At 42.6% G+C, this 25,866-nt stretch overlaps 1 protein-coding gene and 1 pseudogene across 2 annotated transcripts in view; both read right to left on the bottom strand.

Annotated features, from left to right (window-relative positions):
• The window catches only part of GUCY2F (guanylate cyclase 2F, retinal), a 106,432-nt gene that overhangs the window by 16,632 nt on the left and 63,934 nt on the right, over positions 1 to 25,866 (bottom strand). Inside the window, exons 9-14 of the mRNA XM_023203040.2 lie at positions 20,898 to 21,074; positions 14,866 to 15,022; positions 9,076 to 9,225; positions 5,818 to 5,966; positions 3,410 to 3,573; positions 2,420 to 2,612 (exon numbers count right to left, since the gene is read on the bottom strand). Coding sequence (XP_023058808.1) covers positions 2,420 to 2,612; positions 3,410 to 3,573; positions 5,818 to 5,966; positions 9,076 to 9,225; positions 14,866 to 15,022; positions 20,898 to 21,074 — 990 coding nt within the window. The remainder of the gene's footprint in view (positions 1 to 2,419; positions 2,613 to 3,409; positions 3,574 to 5,817; positions 5,967 to 9,075; positions 9,226 to 14,865; positions 15,023 to 20,897; positions 21,075 to 25,866) is intronic.
• On the bottom strand, positions 17,359 to 18,648 carry LOC111536642 (annotated as a pseudogene). The gene has a single exon (XR_002729790.1). The product of XR_002729790.1 is annotated as a neugrin pseudogene (transcript).

Below are 25,866 nucleotides of genomic sequence, written 5' to 3'. Positions count from 1 at the left end.
GAAACTCTGAAGTTCTACCATCTTGGTTAGCATTTAAGATTCAACACTTGCAAACTGTGTGGCCATGGGCAAATCACTTAATCTCTCTGTACTTCAGTATCCTTATCTGTAAGATAGTGATAATGATAGTAAAAACTTCATAGGGTTTTCTAAGGAATAAATAATTTAATATATGTCAAAGCATTTAAAACCTGCCTATTAGATAATATATATTTATTTCAAGCTATCACCATCATCATCATCATCATCATCATCATCATCATTATCAAATAGGTATGTCTCGAAACCAGCCTTGGAACTGTGGGTATGATTCAGCCCCAGAGAAAGAAGTTTAGCAATCAGCAATAGGCTCTTCATCATGAATTTCTATAGCCAATAACAATGATCCTTTCAATCTATAGGACTTTCTGTCTCAAAATGTTTCCATCCAAGGTCTCCCTTACCTTGTGCAATTTGAGGAACGGATACCTGCCCTCATGTAGGCATGCCAGCCTGCACACAGGAAGGAAGGATTACCATGTAAATGCTATATGGAAGGGGAAAGTCAGTGGCTGGCCATTATCAGAGATTAGTGGTTGACCCTTTAGCTTTGACGAGTCAGTCACCCAGGAGGCCCCAAGGATATGGATGAGGAGATTAGAAGAGCAGGGAGCATGGGCATGCATGGTCTTGGTGTGCAGACTGCTGTGGAAAATTGTGGGTTGCTGTGGAAATTATCAGTCAACATAAAGATGCTGAGAGGGAAAAGGAGGTTTAGAAAGGGGTGCGATTGAGATGCAGATAGTGGCAGGAGAACGGAAACGGAATCACTAACTTCATAATTCTATAGTAGCCTTCTATTTCAGATTATCCATTCCATTTCAGATTATCAAGTACCAGGGGAGGTGATTCAAATTTTACAGGTAAAGAAAATGAAAATACAAATGAGTTTGGTCATTTGCTGCTGGTTCAATTTTTATTTCCTTTGCACTGTGTCATTTTTAATAAACAGAGCTGAAAAAAATAAATTTCATTTTTGGATTTATATAGCCTTGCTCTGTTCTGGGAACAGCCCATTAACTCCCTACTGCAACCATTAAGTACCAAAATATCTAATAGCCTATTGCTAAGACCCCCAACAATTGTCTGAACAGAATCAGCTGGATTGATTAAACCGGTAGCTGTGTTACAGCCCACGCTGAATCATCTTTGATTTTAGTTTCAACTGAATTAGCTTTCAGTGATTTGTTTTTCTCTTCAGGCTGCTTGAGTTCAACAAGTTAAGACAGGTACTCTGATTCCATGGATTTTTCCTGCATCGTGGTTTCCATGTGTGCTTCTTGATTAGCTTGTAGCTCCTGCTGATTGACAGGTATGATGTTTATTTCTGAGCCCTATTTAGGTGGCTTGGCCTAGCCCTGAGGCTCCCTACCTGACCTGAAAAGGCCCTGTCTAATCTGAGATAAACACACTTTCTTGTGTGTGATTTGAGAGCTAGAACATTTCAGACTACTGTGAAGAATCCAATGAATGGAGCTATTCATTCTCCAGCTCTACTTTGGTCCTGGGATAGAGAAGCTGTCTAAAATTTAGGATGCCTGGGGCATCTTTCTTCTTCAATAAGACAAGTATCCATGATGCAGACAATGTAGAAATGTCCCTGCACAGCTTTGAGATTTTTAGTCATTTTTTGCCTAGAGACAAGACAACATATGTAAACAAAGGTAAGGAAGCATGGCACCAAAATTAGTCAATGTAGTCATTTTGCAAACTCTAATAGAGTGACAATTCACAGGCTGGAGGAGTGAGAGAAGGTGGGAACAGGGGCTTGCCACCCCACAATTAATCACCTCCCCAGACCTCAGACCAATAGGCAGCCTTTCCGTTACCCTGTAGCAATCCCAAAGAGCCTTGAGTCTAATATTTCTCTGCTGTAATGCCAAGTTCTCTCCTGTATAAAACAGTACCTGAAGGAGGAGACCAAATTTTTATAGCATGTATTAGATCTACACAAACCTTACCAAGAACTCTGTAGCAGTCACCAACTATGGGAAAAACACCAATACTTCCTCTTTATCCCCTTCAGTGCCTAGTACAGTACTGCCTACACTATGAGTACTCAGCCACTGATGTGCAATAACTCTCTTGGTCCCAACATCTTCTTAGTCCCAATTCTAGAAAAAAAAGTTCAAAAAAAGTTCAAATCTGACTGGCAATCTTTTGCTGGGTTGAAAGTTGTTATTTTGTAAATTGGGAAATTACATGCATTCTATCTGGCTTTCATTTCCAGTGACATACCAATGGAAGGGGTGTACTATTTAATTTTTTATTCCTAAATAACAATATTCCATAAATTTTATTCTTCAATTTTGGAATACACATGGATGGGCCTCATGTAAAAATTTCACTATGGAATATATTTTCCTGCTAATTAACCTACCTTGTAGACATCATGACTGCCAATTATTGCATCAAAGAGTGTGTATAGGTCATTCAGAAGATCCACCACCTCAATGGGCTCACTCATGGCTGAAATGGTTGTGAAGCCCACAATGTCGCTGAAGTACAAGGTGACCAAGTCAAAGCCCTCAGGTTCAACTGTGCAGCCCTTTTTGAGAGATTCAGCAACTGATCTGAAAAGCAGACACAGCTATTCCTAAGATGACACTGGTCTCCCTTCATGCCACATCCACCTGCTAAAAATACACCAAATAAACCTCTAAAAATCACTGCTAATAAATGATGAGGAAGAAAGTGTTACATTGATGAAAACATTAATTCATTCATTTATTCTACAAATAAGTTTTAAGTGCTTACAATGGGTCAGGAACTATGCCAGGTGCTGGAATACAGCACTGGACGAACCTGGTCTGTGCCTTCATGTGGAGGTTTTTCAGCTCTCTAAACGCCTAACTCAGACACCTGGGGAATGCTCCCAGGTGACTGCCCTTTCATGAGGCTAGTTTCCTTAATTATCTCCTTGAAGATCACGTTACAACATAATAAGTAAGGTGCCCTGGAAAACTTGGAAATTGTAGCAATAGATAAGGTTTTCAGCTAAGAGAGGAAAGACCTGGAAAAACGACCTTGCTACTTTCCTCTAGGAGCTCAAAGAACTGCTTTCTTTTAATCAGTCAACCTCCTAGGAAAGTCACGAAGTGACATACAGAAAAATCAAGGCACAAAAACTTAAATGACCAGCATGATCTACAGGTAGTGGAAAATTAGGATGCGTGCTCTGCTCCCTTGGTTTCCAATTTTACTTTGATTTGAAGGTGTGACTCAAGCCCACTAGGAGGAGAGAGGGTGCAGGACAAGGGGAGGGAGCAGTTAGTTGATGGGTAGTTTTTTCTTTCTTTCTTTTTTTTTTTTTTTTTTTAACAGAACACACTGTGATAAGGATTCACACTCCTCAGGTGTTCTCACATACGGTGGTAGCATCTGTGTTAGAAGCTTTTCCGTTTTCTGTTTTTCAATTTCCAGCTCTTCAGTCCGCTCCCGAATCAAATCTTCCAAGTTGCTAGAATATTGCTCCAACATCCGAAGCATAGAATCAATGATATTGGTCTTCTTCCCTTTATTAAAAGTTTTAAACTGGAAGTAAAATAGAAAAGGGAACCAGAAAATGCTTATTCCTCAAACTCAGAGATGATGGAGCAGGTCCCCTTATCACAAATCCATTCCACTAAAATGCCAGGGCAGGAAAGATGAACCCAGATATAAATAGGAAAAGTCACCACCCATCCTCACTATCACCCTGACCCATTTACAGGCCACTTCCAGTGCACCTCTGCCCCCTCCCCATCCCCGCACACCAGTAGTTCTTCCCCTACACTTCTGGTTCTTTCAAGCCTGAGCAAAAGTGCTCTGAGCAGGTTCCTTCAGTTCTGAGATGCTATTACATGCATAGTAGCCACTTCTAAGACAACAGGATTTGGTCTTGAGCCCAGGCCAGTTGTGTGTAAGGTGAGGGGAAAGAGGGCCGAAAGTGCCGTTTTACTCTTCTGGATCATCAGTCTATAAATCATTCTTATCCTCAAATGCCACTGTGTTGCCAGTTTTTGAACAGTGAGAGGTTCCTTGACCTCTTACAGAGGGCTCAAGATCCACATGATAAAATCAACCCCTATTTTTTTTACCATGGAGGTCCAAGAATAGGGGTGTCCTCTAGCGCCTGTCCTTCGGTCAGTCAGAGTGATGTAAAATTCAACTGATTTTGCCCCCATTCTATGCCCTGATGCTTACAGATGTCTGCATGTCACGAATTTTCAATATGCCTTTTTGGGACCTTGTCTATCTACAGTAACAGGGAGCTAGGCATAGTATTAAAATCATGAGGGGTAGCCCCTCTATACTGCTATAGTCAACATGCACATGACTGTGTTCACAACAACAAAAAATCGGAGGTGGTTTTGCTAAGCAGACATCTAGGGCTCTGTCCCAGTGGACCTTTTATATATAGCCAGGCCACACATGCTCCACCTAGCACCCAATGCCCCAAGGCCAACACTAGGAGTTTCCCTTCTGAGCCTGGTTCACATCCGCAGGTTCATCAAAGTCCTGGGGATAGCCCTGTAGCCAGTTTAGATCCTTTGGGCTCCCCCTATTGCCTAACCCAGGGAACCTCCCTCTCCTCCTCCTCCCACTTAAGTGTTATTAACTGCAGGAAGTTAGGAGGCTAGCCTTGTCATCAGACAGCCTAAACTTCCACTGAAGCATTTTAGTGAGGGCAGCTATAGCAATGTCTTGTTTGAAAGTCTCATGATGTACACTCCCCCTATCTATCACTGGCTTCTCTGCTGCCTTCTGAAATAACATCTCTAGCATCAACACAGGGGCAAATGCTCTTTCTCCTGCCTCATGGTAAGGTTTCAGAAATTTGACCTTCATGGTCCTTCGCCTTTTTCATACTATTGAACACCTGTTTGAGTGTCCTCAAGAAACTTAGCCGGGCTAATGGAGGCATTGTTAGCTGGGGACACGGATGACTTCATAAGCAGGGCCCCTCAGGCTTTCAATCCAACTCTTTCTTTCTTTCCGCCTCAGATACCTGCCACTCATAAAGCATCTCAGTGCTGTACTCCAGCCAGGCACAAAAGCCTCTCTGCCAGAGCTGACACAGCACTCATGGTGAGCACCCTCAGTTTTGGTGTCCTGTAATTTCAACAAAGCCTAAACTGCATGCTCCAACATTGGAATTGCACCTTAGTTTCCACAGCAGGGCTCACTCTGTCCTTTCCTTCACTCCCCTTTCAATCTCCACCTCTAGGGAAAGAATCACCCTCTTTAGAAATTCAGTATCTTAAGGAGGAAGGTTGTCACTTTTCATGTACCCCATTGCCTGGGAACTTAAGGAATTTCCTGCTTTTGCACGCCACATTTGCACTTTCTCTTTCTTCCATCTTGAACACCAGAGTTGAATACCAGAGTTAAATACCAGAGTTCTCTAGTATCCCCAAAGTAAACATGGCTCTGTGAGGAGCCCCATGTATTCCATGATACCCATCATCTAATAGTTTCAATGCCATTGCCTTACAAATGCCTAATGGTTCAATTCCATCTCTGAAAGGTTGATTAGGTCAGATTGCGGATGGTCTGGAACAGAGGTTCAGACACAGAAGAACACTAGAACCAATCTTTGGGCTCTTGGAGGATGTGCTGATGACACTCCAGCACCAAGAGCCTCAAAGTAGCCACTCCCAGGCTGTTTCTCCGAGAGGAGTGCCCTTACCCCTTGCAAGAGGTTCCTTCCACAATATGACAAGGACCAAGGAGTTAGCCTTGTGTAGGTTGACTTCAGGAAGGCTCCTGGGCAATGATAAGATTCAGAGTCCTTACCTGGTTAAATATTTCATCAAACGTTGGTCGTTGTTCTGCAGCCTCAGCCCAGCACTGCTTCATCAGCTGGAGACATTCTGGAGGGGCATGCTCAGGAGGAACTACTGGTCTGTACACAGGAGGAGGCTTCTTAAGTCTGTTTATGATTTCTGTCCAGATGCAAGAAGAGAAAAGTTTACAAATCATGGAGAAAAGGACCAAGATCTGGCAAAGATAACTGACTTGTAGCCAAGAAGCGGGGTAGATTAGGAGTTAACACAGAAGGGCCATCTCCTTTGCTCTCTCCTTAGGTGACCTGAATATAGACTATATTTGAGCAAAAGCTGCATCAGGCAATGGGGGAGGAGTGAGAAATTAATCAGTTGGACTCTTGGTATCATTTAGGCGCAACTTTATTCTGCTTCTGCTAGGTTTTAGATACTGCCTATCTGATGTCAACTCTAATGCTCTAACTTCAGTGACCTGGCTCCCCTCACCCATCCCCAATCATCTAAGCCTTCCAATCCCCACAATAGACCCACTTAACTCTCCTTACAAGCCCAGGCCCAGCCCAGGTCCAGGTCTCCACCTTGTGTCTAGGCAAAGGGAATTAAGAACTGCAGTAAACAGTTCAAGGTCTCATCAAGATCCTCCTGGTTGATGTTCCATGAACTCCACTTCCAGTAGAATATTTCCTATATACCAGTAATGTGCTGAATACTTTGCATGCATTATTTCACTGGATTCTCACATACAAACAGGTGAGGTAGGCACTCTTATTTTAATTTTATAGCTAGGGAAACTGAGACATGAAGAGAGTAAGTAACTTACCCAAGGTCACATGGCTAGAAAGTGACAGAGTTTAAATTTGAACCCAGGCAATCTCAATCTGTTACACTGTCCTGCTTCCAAATGTCTCAGACTTTAACTGGGAATTCTTAGACTCCCTATTCAGACCCAGCAGCCATTAGTGACAAAAGGTCTGGAGCAGTCACACTGACCTTTTTACAAAAAGAAAACTCCCTGGCAGCAGGAAAAAAAAAATCGTTATCTCTCAATATCCCCAGCAACCCACACTGGGCCTCAAACTGATCTCTCTGCTTCCAACGTACCCTTCTCCAAACCTTTCCTAAAACCCAGATCTGGTCATGCCACTTTCTTGCTCAAAAGCCTTTTATGACTTCCCATCACCCACAGAGTAAAATCCAGGCTCTTGTCCTGACTATCTCTTCAGGCTCATTTCTCATCTTTAGTCCCCTCCCCACCACCTCCAATTCTAACTTTCTAACTGCCACATCAGGAACCAAGCTTTACTTGCCCCACCAGTGTGACCTTCCCATTCCTGAATTGGCTATAACACTCCAACAGTGCCGCTTTATCCCTGATATGAGCCCCCTGCCTCCATGAAAGAATTCTATTTGTTGCCTCTGACTTCTCAGTTCCTTGTGACATCACACATTCTGTTCCTTTAACCCAGGTCAGGCTGTACCAGTAATGGTTTCTCCATTACAGCGTCGCGCTCTCAGTACAACAGATTCCATGAGAATGTACTCCCTGAAACTTGACTGCCTCATCCATTCTCTGGCAGATGGAGTCTTTGTCCCTTTCTCAGAACACCATCAAGTTGAATGGGCTACCTCTCTGCTTAGGCACAGCATGATTCATGCACTTGAGGATCTCACAGTCCAATTGCAATAAACAGTGGCAAACAATATAAGTGCTCTAGCTGAGACAGGCACTTGTGAGTACAGAAAAGGCACCTGACCCACACTAAAGAAGTCAGAGAAGGTTTCCCAGAGAAGGCGACATGAGTTGGATGAGGCAAAGTTAAGAGGAGGTGGGAAAATTCCACCTCCTAGTATGTGAAAAGGCACAGAGATGGGAGAGACCATGATACTTTCAGGGCCCTGCCAGTCATGGAGAGACCATGATACTCCCAGGGCCCTGCCAGTCATGTTGTTTAGCTGGGATATAGAGGGTGACAGAAGATAAGCCTCGAGAGGTAGCTAGGGACCAGATTGTGAAAGGCCTTGTATGTCATGGGAGGAGTCTCACCTTCACTTAACAAGTGATGAGGAACTGTTGGAGGGCTTTAAGTAGAGGAATGATGTGGAACCCTGAGTGGGACACAGCCTAGCTAAGTGGTTTTAGTTTTTCTTTCTTTTTCATTTTTAAAAGATTTTATTCTGAAAAAAATTAAACTTCCAGAAAAGTTTTAAAAATAGTATAATTTCCTATACACCTTCACTCAGCTTCCCCTATTGTTAATAACTTACAGAACCATAGTACAAAGGAAATTAACATTTGTACAATAATATTACTAAGGTTCTTATTTGAATTTCATCAGTTTTCCCTTAATGTCCTTTTTCTGTTCCTCAATCCAATTCAAGATCCCATATTGCATGTAATTATTGTCTTTGTCTCTTTCGGTCTGTGATAGTTCGTCATTCTTTTCCTGTCTTTCCATTCTTTCCTGTCTTAGATACTTTGGATTAGTCCTAGCCAGTTATTTTGTAGAATGTCAGCTGGGGTTTGTCTAAAGTTTTCTCAGTATTAGATTGAGGTTGTGTATTTTTTTTGTCAAGAATAACACCAAGGTGACATTGTGCCCTTCTTAGTGTATCATGTCAATGGGTATATGACATGGGTGTGCTGTATTACTGGTAATAGCTTATTATTGGTAATCTTGATCGCTTGCTTAAGGTGGTGTCTATAGGATCCTCTACTTGTAAACTCTATTTTTTCCATTTGCAATTTGTAAGTATCTTGTGGGTTCATACTTTGAGAATATACAGATATCCTGTTTCCCCTCAAAGTTTTGTCTACGGATTTTGTCATTATTGATGGATATTGCCTAATAGCCAAGTGTCTTGGTGAGAGGTTAGGATGGAAGCCTGGGGCATGTCACAGGGAAACAGTGGTAAGGCCTTGACATCCAGAAGCATCATGAGGGATACTAAAATACTTAGCAGGGAGTGTCTCACAGGAGTAGAGGGGACTGTGAAATTTAAAAAAAAAAAAAAAAAGAGTTGGCATCAGTCCTGTAGGCCCTTGGCTTATGTCACAGTCTGAAAAAAGACCAGCTTCTTGGGTGGGGGAATTTCTTCCAGATGCCTAAAGCTGTCTGGCTATAAGTCCCACCTGTACATAACTTGAGCTGCTTGCAGACTATCAGGCTGTTAGCACTAACACTCCTCTGGAAAATCATGACAGCCTGAGTTGGTCTGATGATCTCGGCCATGGTGGACCCCTGGGGCCCTTTTCTCACCTCCCGCTTACCTTGAGCAGGCAGATCCATCATGCAGAATGGGGTACCCCGGACCATCACTTCTTGCATGATGATGGCAAAGCTGTAGACGTCTCCTGCAAAAGAACCTAACCTGCCGCCTTTTGGGGCTCTCAGCAGTTCAGGGGCAGTCCACAGCAGCTCTAAAAAGAAAGCATTGTGTAATGAATGCAGGGAGGATTAACTGACAACATCTGCAATGCCCTCAAGGGCTCAGAGGGTACTGTTTTATTGACTGCCTTATATTTTTATTAGACAGACTGCCATGCTAGTGCCCCCCATCCCCCCAGGTCTGAATCTATTCTTCTAAGGAATTATGAACAGAGAAAACATACTACTCTCTCCACCCCAGAACCACGCAGGCAGACACAGCAGCAATGTGGGAAAGGACGCAGAAGCTAAAAGTATAGAAATTCTCTGGTGCTTGCTTTCTTGAGTCTGCAAGTAGCAGTTGGCAGGTTTCCAGGGAAAGGCAAGTGTGCTACCACACTGGTTGCCATGGATTTGCTGTTTGCTGAGATCTATATGTGTCTGGTAATTTGATTGTGCTGGGGCTAAGAGATTCACAAGTTGCTTTCTCTAGGTCTCCTCTAAAAGGATTAGAGGAACACCAACCTTCCTGTTCCTTGCCGTGCAAAAAGGTGCAACAATTCCTTCAACTCAGTTCTGCAAATATTTATTGACGGTCTACTATGTACCACACACTGTGCTAGGTGCAGAGGTGGTGCCAGAGATGAATCAAACTTGAGGAGTTCACAGATCAGTAGGAAACACAGACATATGCACCCCTAACTGCAATAAAAGAGAGGGAATGATGAGGGCCACTCTATAGTAAAGGGAAATGAATCCAGTAAAGGTCAAAGTCAAACACCCATCGTGTGCTCTGCTTCATTTCAGGCCCCATCAGGGACAAAAGACTATTTCTGCGTTCAGAGTTTATGGCAGTGAGAATGTCAGAAATTTTTCTGGGGGAGGGCACTGTAAGCAATATATAAAGAAATATAATTTAACAATAGAAATACAGTACTCAAAAGCTGGAAGAAGAGTGTTTTAGATTGAATTATATAAAGTTACCATTTCTGTGAATCAAAAACAGTTAGATATCGGCAATTTCATCAGGTTCAAACTAATAAGAAAAAAAAACTGAGCTGAGCAAATTAATCCAGGAAGACTTCCTGGAAAAGTTAAATTTTAAATGTGCTTGTTAGGAAGGTCAAGGATGCAACTTTCTGGAGCTGAGAAGGTAAGTGCTTTTCAGGGAGAAAGAACAGCATGTGCAAAAGAACAAGAGGCAGAAAGGAGCAAATTGCGGCGGGGGGGCGGGGTGGTGGTAAGCAGATTAGCTTGGCTGAAGAGAAGCGCTCTGTTAAGGAATAATGAGAAATGAGAAGTGGGGTTGATGAAGTGGGGGAGGGCGGGTGGCTGGAAGAATGGCAGCAGAAGGTGAGAGGGCCTGAGAGCCAAATGAAGGCATTTGGAGTGAATACAAAAGGCAGTAGGGGTGCTGGAGCTGGAGAGGGATTTGATGAAAGCCCTATTGGGGAAGATTAATCTGGCAACATGCACAAGCTGGATTGAAGGAGAGAGGCTGGAATCAGGGAGACCAGCTAGGAAGTCATTGCAGTAAGAGCAGGTAGTGAGGTGAGAGGGGCCTAAATGGGGGTGGGGGTAGCAGCAGCAACACAAGGAACCAGAAACATTGGAAGGCTACAATGGAGAAAGCAGTGACAGGGCTAAGGATAGGCTCCCTGTGCCTTGAGAATGAGAGGGAGTTGGAGTAAACAACAAGGTGACATCTAGATAGTGAGGCTGGAGACAAATATCTGCTAAGATTGAGGGTATCGGGGGAAAGTAATGGCTAACTTTTCATCTTGTTAAATTTTGGGTATTGGGAAGAGAGTCCAAGAAACAAAGTACTATGAAATAGGAAGAAGGGTAAAACGTGAGATATTATTTTTGGTTTGTTAGCAAAACCCAGGAAAGAGAAATCCACCATGGAAATTCTTATTTTCAGCCAATCCTGATCAAAATGGTGAAATAAGAAATTCCAGCTTCACCACCAATCATGCACCCATTTTCTCTCTTTGCTCTTCAAGCGTCCCCAGCCTTTGTCCCCCAACCAGGCCCTTCTGAGCTTCCACCCACCATCCACTACTCACCTACACCCATGAAAGTCTCCAACACACTCACTATCGTGATTTTGCCCCTATGTCTCCCTGCCTAGGAAGATTTATATTTACAAATCAAACGGAAAACAATGAATGATACTTTAATGACTGAATGTTAAAGCAATACATTTATAGTCATGGGATTTTAGGCACCATGGTTTTGGAGAGGAGTGCAAGGGTGAATATTTGAGAGCAAGAAAAATGGCATGTGGCTGTTTCTTTTTGACATCCTTTCTCCCTGCACATTTAAAAGCACAAGATGGAAAAAGAGGGCAAAACTCTCTGGTAAAAGCTGGGTGATTAAATACAATCATTACCAAATAGTATTTCCAAAGAGCACTTACATGTATGTTGTTAATGGCCATAATGAGGCTTTTCTGCACTATACTTACATAATTGAGAGTGGACAGTAATGAATACACTTACAACCCACCCCTATTTCCTCATCTCCACTCCAGAACCAAGTAAGAGCCACTAACTACCATTAGAGTTGAACTCTCGGGAAAACTAGAGAAATTACTTTGGCTTGTTTTTTATCTGCTGGAGCCAGTATTAACTCTGACCTTTGCTAGGGTGATAGAATTGACTTTGGAGAGCTACTGTGGTATAGTATAAAAGAACACAGAACTGGAAGTCTAGAGACCTGAGTTCAAAATCTTAGCTTGGCCACTAAGTAGCTTACCTTTCTGAACCTTGGCTTCCCTATCTATAAAATGGAAGTTGAGTCAGATGACATCCAATGGCCTTTCAATTATAAGATTCTTTTAGCCTCATCATCTAAGGTAGGGAGACAAGTTCCTTTATTTCATTTTATTTTGTTCTTTTGTTGATTCAACAAATATTCTGTCAGGAACTATGAAAGGCACTGAGAGAGGCAAACCTGTTTCCTGCCCCCACAGAGCTTGTAGTTTGGGTTGGGGGAGAGAAGGCCAATTGAATGAGTAATGCTAATGGACTATGGTCTCACAACAAAGTTCAGGGCCCTGAAGGATCATAAAGAGGGCAACCTAGCCCAGCATAGGGGTCATGGAAAGCCTCTTGATGCAGTGGTACTTAAGTTGAATGCTGAAGAAGGAGTAGAATTTAGCCAGACCCAGAAGAGTATATGAAAGAGTCGGAAGAGAAGAGTGTCCCAGGCAGAGGACACAGCTTATGTGGAGATTTGGTAGTAAGGGACAGCCCGGTGTAAATAAACAACTAGAAGGAGTTCAGCATGGCCAGAGCATAAAGACAGAGGGGGAGTGGTTAGCATGGGAGGTCAGCAAGTTCCAGGCCATGCAGGGCTCAGCTCGTTAGCCATGTAAAGGAATTTGAACTTTATCCTTAGAGCAATGGGAAGCCATTCAATAGATTTAGGCACAGCTGTAACATGATCAGATTTGTGGTTTAGAAAGCTCCTTCTGGCTGCCGTGTGTGAAGAATGGACTGACCATCCATACTGCCACTGCAATTTGGAGAATGGAGTAAAATGATAAGAGGGAGAGACAGAGACAGAGACAGACAGACATAGTCCCCTCAAAAGCACAAAACCAGAAAAAAGAGTCCTGCAGCTATCCTTTACCCACCTTAAAACTAGATTTTCTTAAGTTTCAAAGCTGCCAATCTGGAAATTAAACGGAACTCTGAGAAGCTAGGCATTGTTTGTTTGTTTGTTTGTTTGTTTGTTTGTTTGTTTGTTTTTGAGACAGAGTCTCATTCTGTCACCCAGGCTGGAGTGCAGTGGCACAGTCTTGGCTCACTGCAACCTCCACCTCCCGGGCTCAAGCGATTCTCCTTCCTTAGCCTCCCAAGTAGCTGGGATAACAGACGCGCGCCACCACGCCTGGCTAATTTTTGTATTTTTAGTAGAGATAGGGTTTCACCATGCTGGCCAGGCTGATCTCAAACTCCTGACCTCATGATCTGCCCGCCTCGGCCTCCCAAGGTATTGTGTTTTATAGAGAATTGATTTTGACAGAATGCTAAGTACTTGCCATGTCTACAGGATAGGGGTCAGACTTCAGAAAATCTGAATTTGAAGTCCTAGAACTGCTGCTAAGTCACTGCAGGTTTGGAGGAACTCATGAGTTTCAATCGTCTCATCTGTAAAAGGAGGGAATTGGACTAGACGACTCCCTAAATTTAATAACCCACAAGTATTATAAAGAGCAAAGATGATACCACCAATGACTGGATTCTCTGTCTATGCACGTGTGTCTCCCTCTCTCTGTGTCTTTCATTCTTCTTTTCTTTTATGTAGTAAAGTCAGCAGTTTAAAAACTTATGCCAAAGATAATTTTAAGAATATGGATATATGATGTAGTTTTGCATCTCTCTCTCTCTCTCTCTCTCTCTGTCTTCTTTGGGCTGTTTGCTTTTCTGTCTTTTTGTGTCACTATCTCTCTTCTTTATGCTTGCAATATTGGTCAAAACATTTAATGCCCACATTTCCTATATGTATTTCATCATGTTTGTTCTCTTTCTTTTTTCCTCTTTCTCTCTCTCATCTATCTGCTCATTCCTCCCCGGTTCTCACCCACCCACCCCCCATCTCAGCTTTCTCCTATTTCTTTGATCTGTTATGACTCCTACAGGCATGTTTAGTGCTACCATTGGTGCACTAGACAGAAGACAAAAACACAAAATGGACATTGTTGGTGTGAAAATTGATGATATGAACTGGAGTTATCTTATTATATCCAATTAAATTGGAGTCCAGAGACCACAGGAGAAAAAGAAAAGCACTTGGGGTACAAGTGCCTGCCCAGGGATAATCTTGCAAGCCAGATGTCAAAATGACCTTCTATAATCTTAACATCAGTTCTACCTAGTAGCTGATGAAACAAACTGCCATGACTCTAAGACTAGTTTTACCTACGGCCATCACTTACCAATCGGAGCTTTCCTGCTCCCCAAAACTTTGGTAGCGCCAATGAGTTTTCTTTAAAAAACATATATAACATTTCTCTTTCCAATAGAACCCCCAACTTTTCTGTGTTCTTTGGACATACCAAGGACCACCCTGGTCTATGTGCATGCCACAAATTGAAATACTGTTTTCCCAAATAAAATGTTTCATTTAAAGATTTGTCTCTATATTTTTATTTGACTTTGAGACAGGCATGGCTACTTATTTGCTAGAAGGCCACAGTTCTGCCTGAAGCCTTCACACATAACCCACAGAGCATTTATTTGCTGAGAGATCACTCCTCAATTCTTCCTCTCTGACAGAGACAGTGCTGGTATGCTCTAGCGACATCCCGTTCTAAAATGTACTTTGTGGGGGTCCAGCTTCCAAATTACCCTCCATTCAACTTGACAAGTATTTATTGAGCACCTACTGTGTGCCTAGTGCTCAGCAAGTTTTTCCAGGGACTGCTGGGGTCTCCAAACAATACAGCTTAATCCTGCCACAGCAGGAACCGAACATTATTACACTGGCTTTGTTCAGAAAGCTAGGCTGGGCCGAAGTTACAGCGGGCCTACTTCATTCAAGTCCCTTGGCTTGGAAATGAGTCTGGATTTTCAACAAAAGTGGAGAGTTGAAATCAGCCTGAGGCTTTAATTCAGTGCATATTTTCATTTGAACTTTGGAGTTACCTCGTGTGCATCAGAAGGGTACAATTCATCGCTTACCTTCCACACAAGATTCCCCTTCAGAGAGTCTCAGCATTTCTAAGACGTCGTTAAAGCCATAATCTGTCACTTTTAGTACAAAACGCCCATCTACCACACAGTTTCGAGACTTTAGCCTCCCATGAACAAACTCTCTGTGGTGTAAGTACTTCATGCCCTGTAGATGACACAACAGGATTTATTTAGCAACTCATTTAACTATTTTGTGCTTTTAACACCAATTTCTGAGATTGTTAATGGCATGAGTTATTATGATCCAGAACTCAGCTTTTTTCTCTTCTATGCAGGCAAAGTAAACCTTTGACAACATGAGTCAGTTTTCAGATCCCTTGTAGCTCTAAAATTTTATGTTTTGGTGAAGAATGTTATCTTGTGTGTGGAAAGAATTACGTGTTACTAGGAGATTTATTAACATTTCAGATACAGAATAGATCCATATACATATAATTGCCAGGAATTTGGAGAATTTCCCCCAGAAGTTCTAACCCACTCTCACCCATTATTGGCAAGAATGGAAACTGGGACAAATTTGTACATGGGCAGTTTGGCAATAGCTATCAAAATTTAAACGATGTGTACCCTATGATCCAGGGGTTCTACCTCTCCTCCAGAGAAATGCTTCCATGTATACACAAAGAGACAAAGATGAGACTGCTTGTTGTAGCTTTGCTTTTATAATAGTATATAATTAGAAATGCACTAAATATCAATAAGGGACTGGCTAGAGTGTGATACATTCACACTAGGGAATATTCTGCAGCACTTAAAAAGAATAAGATAGACCTGTATGTAACTGACATAGAAACAACTCTAAGCCATAAAGTAAGTGAAATATAGTAATTGCAGAACTATGTGAGAGCATGTATATTTAACAAACAAAAAAGTCATCTATAATGCTATAATGCATATAAATACACATGAAATTAATTACAAGGTGGTTGCCAAATTGTTAGCAGTAGTTAACTTTGAGGGGGAGTATGAAGAAAGAGGGTTGAGTAAATGTATTTTTCCAATATATATCATTTGAGTTTTACACTTAATATATTATTTTTGTAGTTAAAAATAGGCAACCAGAAAGAAGAAAGCTGTCTAGTACTGATCTCTGCACCTGCTTGGCAACCTTCATAAGGTGTTCAAATGTGACCAGGACTCTCATTCAGATGGATTTATTCATTCTGCATATACATACATTTATATTCTAGTCCAGTCATTTCAGAACTTTGTTTGCTAAAAGTCCTTTTAAGTATCTGGCTCTTTTGCAGTGTGGCACCCCTTCGTACTTGGAATTCTTTTCACCCTGTGCTCTTGGATACTCTGCACTCTTCAGTACTTCTGAGTAGAGTCTACAGTGGGCAAGATTCCCCCCATGTTGTCTAACGGTTGCTTTTCATTTATCATGGCCTTGAGAGGATTGTCATTTAGAGGCTCCTCCCTTAACTCACTGGGCTTAGCTTACAGTGTGAGCAGAAAAAGTACTAGAATAAGAATCAGGAGATTTGGATTTTATTATTAGCTCCACCACCTAATAGTTGGCTGAGAAACATTTATTGAGTACCTACTATATGTGCCAGACACTCTATAACAACGTGTACCTCATTTAGCCTCCCTGAGTCTCTGTAAAAGGAGGCTAATCACACCTATCTTAAAGGGAATTGGCATGAGAGAATGTCTTTCCCTTTCAAGGCCCCGGAAAAAGGATTAGGCTAGCAGAAAAAGGTCAAGACTATGATCAATATGCAAGAAGCCCAAAAAGTCATTGATTATGCAGATCAGCCCTGTAAAAAATGCACATATACACAATTTGCATATCATTCTGTGGCATTCATGGGATCCCCAAAAACTCCTCCATGGGACTCATCTATGAACCCTACCTTGGCTGTCAGGAGTCTTTGGCTCAGAGAATAAAGATGATGCCTGATAGATCCACTGGTCTTTTGGTTTTCCAGTGGCACTGAGTTCCACATACAAAGCCATGGTATGTAAAGACCTGTCACCTAGTTCTAGACTGAGCCACCATTTAGAAGGGTGAAAACTAGGAGGTAGAGCTAAGTAGCACCAAATAATCTGGGAATGAGCACTTTCTCACATCCACAAAGCAGAGAAATTGGATGAAAGAAAGGACGGCTTAAGGCAGAAGAGTGCTCAATGACAACAGGAAGTAAAGAAAAATCTGGACCTCAAATTGGGGAGAGGACAGGCAAACCTTTTCTGTATCTGTATCATATAACAGATATGGACAAAAGAACTGTGAGAAGGGTGGTGGGGGCAAAATTTGGGAAGGAAAGTGATATGGTTTCACTGGGTCCCCACCCATATCTGAACTTGAATTGTATCTTCCAGAATTCCCATGCATTGTGGGAGGGATCCAGGGGAATGTAATTGAATCGTGGGGGCTGGTCTTTTCCATGCTATTCTCATGATAGTGAATAAGTCTCATGAGATCTGATGAGTTTATCAAAGGTTTCCACTTTTTTTTTTTTTTTTTTTTTTGACTGCTACATTTTACTTTATTTTGCTTGTAAGGAAAACAATTGACTAAGTTGTCCCAAAAATGTTAGTGTTCAGATCAAGAAGGAAATGAGGTCAGAAGGCAAACTTTTCACTTCCTCTCAAACATAAATTGCAAGTATCACAGAAAATTGTAACAACACATGCAACATGGTTGGTTTTCAACATACAGAGAGTCCAAGCAAGAAGGGTGAGTACTGAAGATCTACAGAGGTCAGACTGGGGGCACTACTACAGGAAGTCTGAATCTATCCACGCAGTTTTTTCCTCCCACAGTCCAGGCTCAACACTTTTTCCTATTCCAAGGTGGCTTCTCCATATGTAGAAATCCAGGCTGTTCCATATATATTACTTGCCCAGCTGTGTTTCATGAGGCATCTCCACAAGCCAAGCCCCAACTCAAATTCTGTACAGGAAGTTCCCGTTGCTGTCAAAGAACTCTCGGCCCCTCTGCACTACCTTGCTGCTGAAGTTACCTGGCTCCTCTGCCTTCAACTCCTCCAGCTTCTGATCACTTGGCAATGCACCACTGCCAGTTCTTCTGGTGCTCTCAGAATCACTGGAGTACTTCTGTAGCTCTCTTGGATGACCTAGGGGTACAGCAACAGGCACGAAGCTCTCCTCCAGGTGCTGGATTTCTTTATTTCTTCCCTTCCATCTCCTTGGTGTATTTGTTCTGTGAGTGTCTGACTCTATCACTTTCAAAGCTGTGCTGTGATTTGCGTCTTTGGATGAGGCTTCATGCCCTGGCATAAGCAAAGAGCCTGATACAGAGTGGTCTGCAGGGAGCAGCTTTGAGGTATTTCCAGCGCCCCGGAGCTGCTGGAGAGAGTGGGCAAGCCCAGCTTTCTTAAGGACTTTTTGATCCTGCTTCAGCTTCTGCTCCAATGTGGGTACAAACTTGCTTTTTAAAACTCTTCGGATCACATCAGTGCTGACATTAAAGCCTTCAGCCAACCTGGGAACTGACCAGGACTCTGGAAATTCCTCAGGTAAATACCGGATCTGCTCCATGGCTTCCCGAGTCAGGGTTCTGGGCGGGGCACCAGGCACCTCCATTTGCCTCCGAATTTTCTGGAATCGGATTGCTTTTTTCTGTCCTTTCAGGGTGCTCTCCACCTCCTGCAGCTCCCGTTCCTCCGGCTCCCAGTCGGAATCGGGGTCCGGCTCCCGGCCGATAGGCCCTGGGCCCGCCACCTCCCAGGTCGCGAACCCACAGAGAGCGACAGCAGCGCAAACGCGCCCCCCCAGCAAGACACTCAGGGAAACCACCATGTCGACGCAAACCAGCCTTCAGCCAAAGGTTTCCACTTTTGCTTCTTCCTCATTTGCTCTTCCTGCTGCCATGTAAGAAGTACCTTTTGCCTCCCATCAAGAACCTGAGGCCTCCACAGCCATGTGCAACTGTAAGTCCAATTAAAACTCTTTTTATTACCAATCTTGGGTATGTCTTTATCAGTAGCATGAAAATGGACTAATATAGTAAGTTGGTACTGGGAGTGGGGCATTGCTGAAAAGATACTCGAAAATGTGGAAGCGACTTTGGAACTACCTAACAGCCAGAGATTGGAACAGTTTGGAGGGCTCAGAAGAAGACAGGAAAATTTGGGAAAGTTTGGACCCTCCTAGAGACCTGTTGAATGGCTTTGACAAAAATGCTGATAGTGAGATGAACAATAAGGTCCAGGCTGAGGTAGTCTCAGATGGAGGTGAGTAATTTGTTGGGAACTGGAACAAAGTTGACTCTTTTTATGTTTTAGCAAAGACACTGGTGGCATTTTGCCCCTGCCCTAGAGATTTGTGGAACTTTGAACTTGAGAGAGATGATTTAGGGTACCTGGCAGAAGAAATTTCTAAGCAGCAAAGCATTCAAAAGGTGACTTGGGTGCTGTTAAAAGCATTCTGTTTTAAAAGGGAAACACAGCATAAAAGTTTAGAAAATTTGCAGCCTGACAATGCAGTAGAAAAGCAAAACCTATTTTTTGAGGAGAAATTCAAGCTGGCTGCAGAAATCTGCACGAGTAGCAAGGAACCTAATGTTAATCCACAAGACCATGGGGAACATGTCTCCAGGCCACATCAGAGACCTTCATGGCAGCCCCTCCCATCACAGGCCTTTAGGCCCAGGAGGAAAAAGTGGTTTCGTGGGCTGGGCCCAGGGTCCCCATGCTGTGTGCAGCCTAGGGACTTGGTTCCCTGTGTCCCAGCTGCTCCAGCCATGGCTGAAAGGGGCCAACATAAAGCTTGGGCTGTGGCTTCAGAGGGCAGAAGCCCCAAGCCTTGGCAACTTCCATGTGGTGTGGAGCCTGCAGGTGCACAGAAGTCAGGAACTGAGGTTTGGGAACTTCTGCCTAGATTTCAGAAGATGTATGGGAATGCCTGGATGCCCAGGCAAAAGTTTGCTGCAGGAGCAGGACCCTCATGGAGAACCTCTGCTAGGGCACTGTGGAAGGGAAATGTGGGGTCAGAGCCCCCACAAAGAGTTCCTACTGGAGCACTGCCTAGTGGAGCTGTGAGAAGACGGCCACCATCTTCCAGACCCCAGAATGGTAGATCCACTGACAGCTTGCACTGTACACCTGGAAAAGCTACAGACACTCAATGCTAGCCCATGAAAGCAGCCAGAAGGGAGGCTGTACCCTGCAAAGCCACAGGGGCAGAGCTGCCCAAGACCATGGAAACCCACCTCTTGCATCAGCATGACCTGGATGTGAGACCTGAAGTCAAAGGAGATCATTTTGGAGCTTTAAAATTTGACTGCCCCACTGGATTTCGGACTTGCATGGGCCCTGTAACCCCTTGGTATTGGCCAATTTTTCCCATTTAGAACAGCTGTATTTACCTAATACCTGTACCCCCATTGTATCTAGGAAGTAACTAGCTTGCTTTTGATTTTGCAGGCTCATAGGCAGAAGGGACTTGCCTTGTCTCAGATGAGACTTTGGACTGTGGACTTTTGGGTTAATGCTGAAATGAGTTAAGACTTTGGGGGAGTATCGGGAAGGCATGATTGGTTTTGAAATGTGAGGACATGAGATTTGGAGGGGCCAGGGGTGGAGTGATGTGGTTTGGCTGTGTCCCCACCCAAATCTCAACTCGAATTGTATCTCCCAGAATTCCCACATGTTGTGAGAGAGACCCACGGGGAGGTAATTGAATCGTGAGGGCTGGTCTTTTCTGTGCTATTCTCATGATAGCGAATAAGTCTCATGAAATCTGATGGGTTTGGCAGGGGTTTCCACTTTTGCTTCTTCCTCATTTTCTCTTGCCACCACCATATAAGAAGTGCCTTTCACCTCCTGCTATGATTCTGAGGCCTCCCCAGCCATGTGGAACTGTAAGTCCAATTAAACATCTTTTTCTTCCCAGTCTCAGGTATGTCTTTATCAGCAACATGAATATGGACCAATACAGAAAGTAAGGAGTGAAATGATCACAACAATCTAAGGAAGATAAAATATCCCAAAACATTAAAGTTCTAATCTACAGAGAAAATCCAAGATTTCCTCAGTCTTCCCATTAACCTTTATGAGATCCAGCAGGAGTGATGATTTGAACATCCAGTCGAGTTTCACATCTTGGTTTGTCAGTATGTCTTCTAGGCTCCCTCGGAAACAGAATTCTGTCACAATGGCAAACATCCCCGAATCATAGAAGAAACCCAATAAAGGGTTAATATTCTCATGACGCAAGTCCTTCATCTGGAAATGAGAGAGAGAAATGAGAGTCACAGCTGTCCTGTCTCAACTGGGGACCAGAGTTGAGGGCACATAACTTTCTCTTGACCCTTCTTATGATTGGTTGTGTGGTTGACAGAATTTTGACTCCCATGATCTCCAATCCCTAGTGTTACTCCTGTGATTGTGTTTTGTTATATAACCAAAAGGAGATTATCAGGGTGAGACTAATCTAATCACATGAGCTTGTAAAAGCTTCAAAAGAAGAGTGCAGAAGATAAGTCAGAGAGATTCAAACTATGAGGACTCAACAGGCCATTGTTGGCTTTGAAGATGGGGGGAAAGAGGCTATAAGCCAAAGAACGTGGGCAGCCTCTAGAAGCTGGTAACCACCCTCAGCTGACACCCAGCAAGAACGTGGGGACCTCAATTAATATGGTTTTGCTGTGTCCCCACCCAAATCTCATCTTGAACTGTAGTTCCCATAATTCCCACATACTGTGAGAGGGACCCACTGGGAGGTAATTGAATCATGGGGACAGGTCTTTCCCATGCTGTTCTCATGATAGTGAATAAGTTTCACAAGATCTGATGGTTTTATAAAGGGGAGTTCCCCTGCACACGTCCTCTTGCCTGCCACCATGTAAAATGTGTCTTGCTTCCCCTTCACCCTCCACTATGATTGTGAGCCCTCTCCAGCCATGTGGAAGTGTGAGTTCATTAAACTTCTTTCCTTTATAAATTACCCAGTCTCAGGTACGTCTTTATTAGCAGCATGATAATGGACTAATATATCGATCCTGTGACCCCACTGAACTGAATTCTGCAGGCAACCTGAAGGAACCTAGAAGTGGTTCCTCCTCACCCCAGTCCTGACCCCTGCCACAGGTCTCCAGATAAGAGCACAGTGCAACTGACACCTTGACTTCGGAGTTTTGAGATGCCAAGCAAAACACCCAGCTGAGTCGGCATTGACTGCTGATCCACAGAACTGTAGGATAATAAATCAGTGATGTTTTAAGCCACTGTTTGCACTAATTTGTTACAGCAGCAACAGAAAACAAATTCAATGGCCAAAGGGGAAAATTTCAGAAAGGGATCTCTTTTAGCATAATTATAAGTGAAACTGAAGCTGCAGATTTCTCCCTGATTCCTTTGGGACTTTCTGGAGTGGAGCTCCGTGGCTCAAGAGGACTAAAGAGAGATGATACAGTAAAATGTAGAATAGATTGTCTTTCTATGAATACTCATCTACCTAGCACCTATTAAAATAGTTTCCCTATATAAACATCAGGCCAGAGCTTATACAATTTTTTTCAGAAGAAACATTTAGAATTCTGGCCACACTTTCTCTTTGCATTCATTCATTTTATTTCACTAATGTGAGAAGCATTTAGTGCATGCTCACAACATCCAAGACACTGGAATGCATGCTAGAGAAAAAGAGACAAACAAGGTAACGTCACTGTCCTGAAAAAGCTTACATTCAATGAAGGGTGATAGGCAAGTAATCCAACAATTGTATTTCATTGTGAAATGTGTTCTGAAAAATGGGGGCATGGGATGCTGTGAGAGCTCAAATGTTAAGTATCTAATTCACCGTAGGGTAGTCAGAGAAGACTTCCCTAAGGAGGTAATATGTGGACTCTCTCAAAGGACAAGTAAGAGTTGACCAGGTGACGATGGCATGATGAGAGGGGTTGAGAGTGATAGCACATTATGTTGAGAAATCCACAACAGGTTTAGGTGGTCAGAATGGAGTATAAGGAAGAGAATATTAAATACTAGACTGGAGAAATAGACAGGAGCCACATCCCATGGGACTTTATGAACCATGCTATGGAATTTGAAATTTATACTGTGGGCACTCAATAATTATCATTTATTATGATTACTATTTAAATGAGGGATGAGAGAGGGGAAAGAAGACTCCATGATCACTCCCAGATTTTTACTTGGATACCTGGGTAGACAGTGGTGCTACATATTAATATAGGGAACTCAGGGATGAGGTAATAGTGGATATGTTCGTGCCCTACACATAAGCCTTTAACCATGCATCCCCCAACTGCTGTGAATGTTGACTGATAACTCATAGTTGCTCCATTAAAAAAAAAAAAAAAAAAAAACTGTCCTAGAGCACAAATTAATGGTGAGCCACCTTACCTGAGAGGTTATGTCCCACCCACAGGCCTCAGGCAATAATTTACTCACTGAGGACAGTACAAAAGTCCAGCTTCCTAGCCTCAAGGTAAGATTCATGATATAACTTGTACTCTAGCACTTCCCCATAAGATCATACTATTGCTAGTTTCCAGCTGAAATCAAATGCTTGCTTAACTTTTACCCTGTCCTATCCTACTTCCCTCACTCTTTACTTGAAAGCATTTTCTACATAAAAAATTTGAACAAGAATTTCCATCTCAGGCTCAGATTTTGGGTAATCTCAGCTAAGACAGATGGAAAAGCACATTTGGTGGAAAGGCTGATAAATTCAGTTGGGGACATTTTGAGAAAGAGGTACCTACAGAACATCAAGGTGGAACTATTTCAAAGACAGTTGTATATTCAGAGTTTGAAGCTCAGGAATGAGTTCTGACCAGTATAAATACATGTGGGAATTGTAAGCAATTACATTTTAGGTAAAAACAGTGGGAACAGATGAGATTACCCAAGGAAAGTATAAAGAAAAAGAGAAAAAGGAAACATCAACATTTGAAGGGTGGGAAAAGGAAGAACAGCCTGCAATAAGACTTAGAAGAAAGGCCAGGAAGTAGGGAAAAGCCTATTTAAAACAATATCCTTAAAACCACAGGATTAGTTTCAGGAAAGTGAGAAAAATGCCTGCCAGAAAGAATTTCAGGAAAGTGTGATAAATACCAGAGAGGTCAGGTAAGATGAAGAAAAGTGTCTGGTGAATTTCACCATTAAAATTTATTAATTATAGAAACTTACAAGTATGTTTACACAGATATGTATATCTATATCTATCTAAATAGATAGAGAGATAGGCTTAGAATGGTAACAGTGTAAATGAACAGCAAAAGGCAGATCTGAGATGTATTTTGGAGCTATAAATCACGTGACTTGTGTGGGGAGGGGAGGAAAGAATGAAATCAAGAATTATTCTATTTTGAACATTGAACTGATGGTGGCCCATTTATTGAGATGAATTACACTATAGGACTTAGAATATGAGCTTGCTTCTTAGAATATGATACAAGCAAATGTTAAATTATCCCTGGTGGGAATGTTAGCTATTGACCACCAAGGTTGCCTTCTAAGCACAAGAGCCTGGCACCCATGACAATTCTCTTCATCCACTGCAACCTAAACTAGTTAAGGTGGACAGAAACTCAGCCCACAAACAGCAAAATAGGCACTGCTACTAAAGTTCTATTTTCTTATGAAGCAAGCAGCCAAAACTACTGGGCTCTGGAACTCTGTTGGAAGAAAAAGTAAAAAGTTGTCATATTCAATACTACTAGCTGTTCAACACAAATATATTTTCTCTTCTTCTTGGGCAGAGAGCTAATCCATATTTTCCAGTCTTTCTTGGAGCTAAGTGTAGCCATATGACTGAATTCCAAGTGATGGAATAGAAGAGGAACCGATATATGCCACTTCCTCTAGGCAATTAAATGGGAGAGGAAGTGATATGTGCCATTTCTAGGCTAAGGCTTTTATACCCTCTTCCATATTATTTTCCCACTTCTATGGATGAATGCAGATGATGATATGGCCCTAAGACATAGCAGAGCCGTGAGATGGTTATAGCCTGGGTCCCTGAGTCATGATATTGGAAGAGAGTCACCTGCCAACAGTACAAGAATACCCACCTTGTGCTGTTATTTGGGTGAAAATTAAACTTCTGCTGTGTTTGAGACATTACATATTTGAAGGTCTATTTGTTAAAGCATCTAGCATTACACTAATGGTACTAGCATGGGAAAAATTCTATCTAGATCTTTGATAGATCTTTATATGCACCCATCCTCAGCTGTAACCAATAGAGAAGATCCTGTATAAGGAGCAGGTAGATGCCTACATGCAGTCATGTCCTACCAAGATTGTGGACAACCTCAGGACGCAGAGAAAGTTTGCAACATCAGCTTTAGCAAGATGAACATTTACCAGGTAGACATGTACTTTACCTCTTCCATAATACCTATCTGGCTGGCTACCATCAAATGTTTAAGAGTTGAATGTGTCTGGTCTCTCAAGGATTTTGTTAGCTTCATATTTGACATGACATCTTTTTTTTTCTTTTTTTTTTCTTTTTTTTTTGAGACAGAGTCTCATTCTGTCGCCTAGTTGGAGTGCAGTGGCACGATCTCGGCTCACTGCAACCTCTGCCTCCTGGGTTCAAGCGATTGTCCTGCCTCAGCCTCCTGAGTAGCTGAGATTACAGGTGCATGCCACCACACCCAGCTCATTTTTCATATTTTTGGTAGAGACGGGGTTTCGCTATGTTGGCCAGGCTGGTCTCGAACTCCTGACCTCAAGTGATCCACTTGCCTTGGACTCCCAAAGTGTGACATGACACCTTTAAGCATACAGCCACCAGAGACATCTGTTCCTAAGTCAAATACTGACCTAAGTTATCTGAAAGACTCCTTCACCTACTTGAAAAAAGTTCCTAGGATGTCATAACACCAGAATTAATCTCTCCGTGTCCCTCTTCCACAGCAGCTGAAATTTCATCCTAGAGGTGGGTATGTATACCTTTATGAAAAATGTCCTTCTCCACACAGGTGCTCATCCACAACTATATCAGCAATTGGTGACTATTTTGACAAGAAAATGTTCTCTTTTT

The sequence above is a fragment of the Piliocolobus tephrosceles genome, chromosome 12 (assembly GCF_002776525.5).
Source record: "Piliocolobus tephrosceles isolate RC106 chromosome 12, ASM277652v3, whole genome shotgun sequence".
In the NCBI taxonomy this organism is placed as follows: domain Eukaryota; kingdom Metazoa; phylum Chordata; class Mammalia; order Primates; family Cercopithecidae; genus Piliocolobus; species Piliocolobus tephrosceles.
Note: the sequence above shows the minus strand (reverse complement) of the source record. Positions and strands in the feature narration are given on the sequence as shown.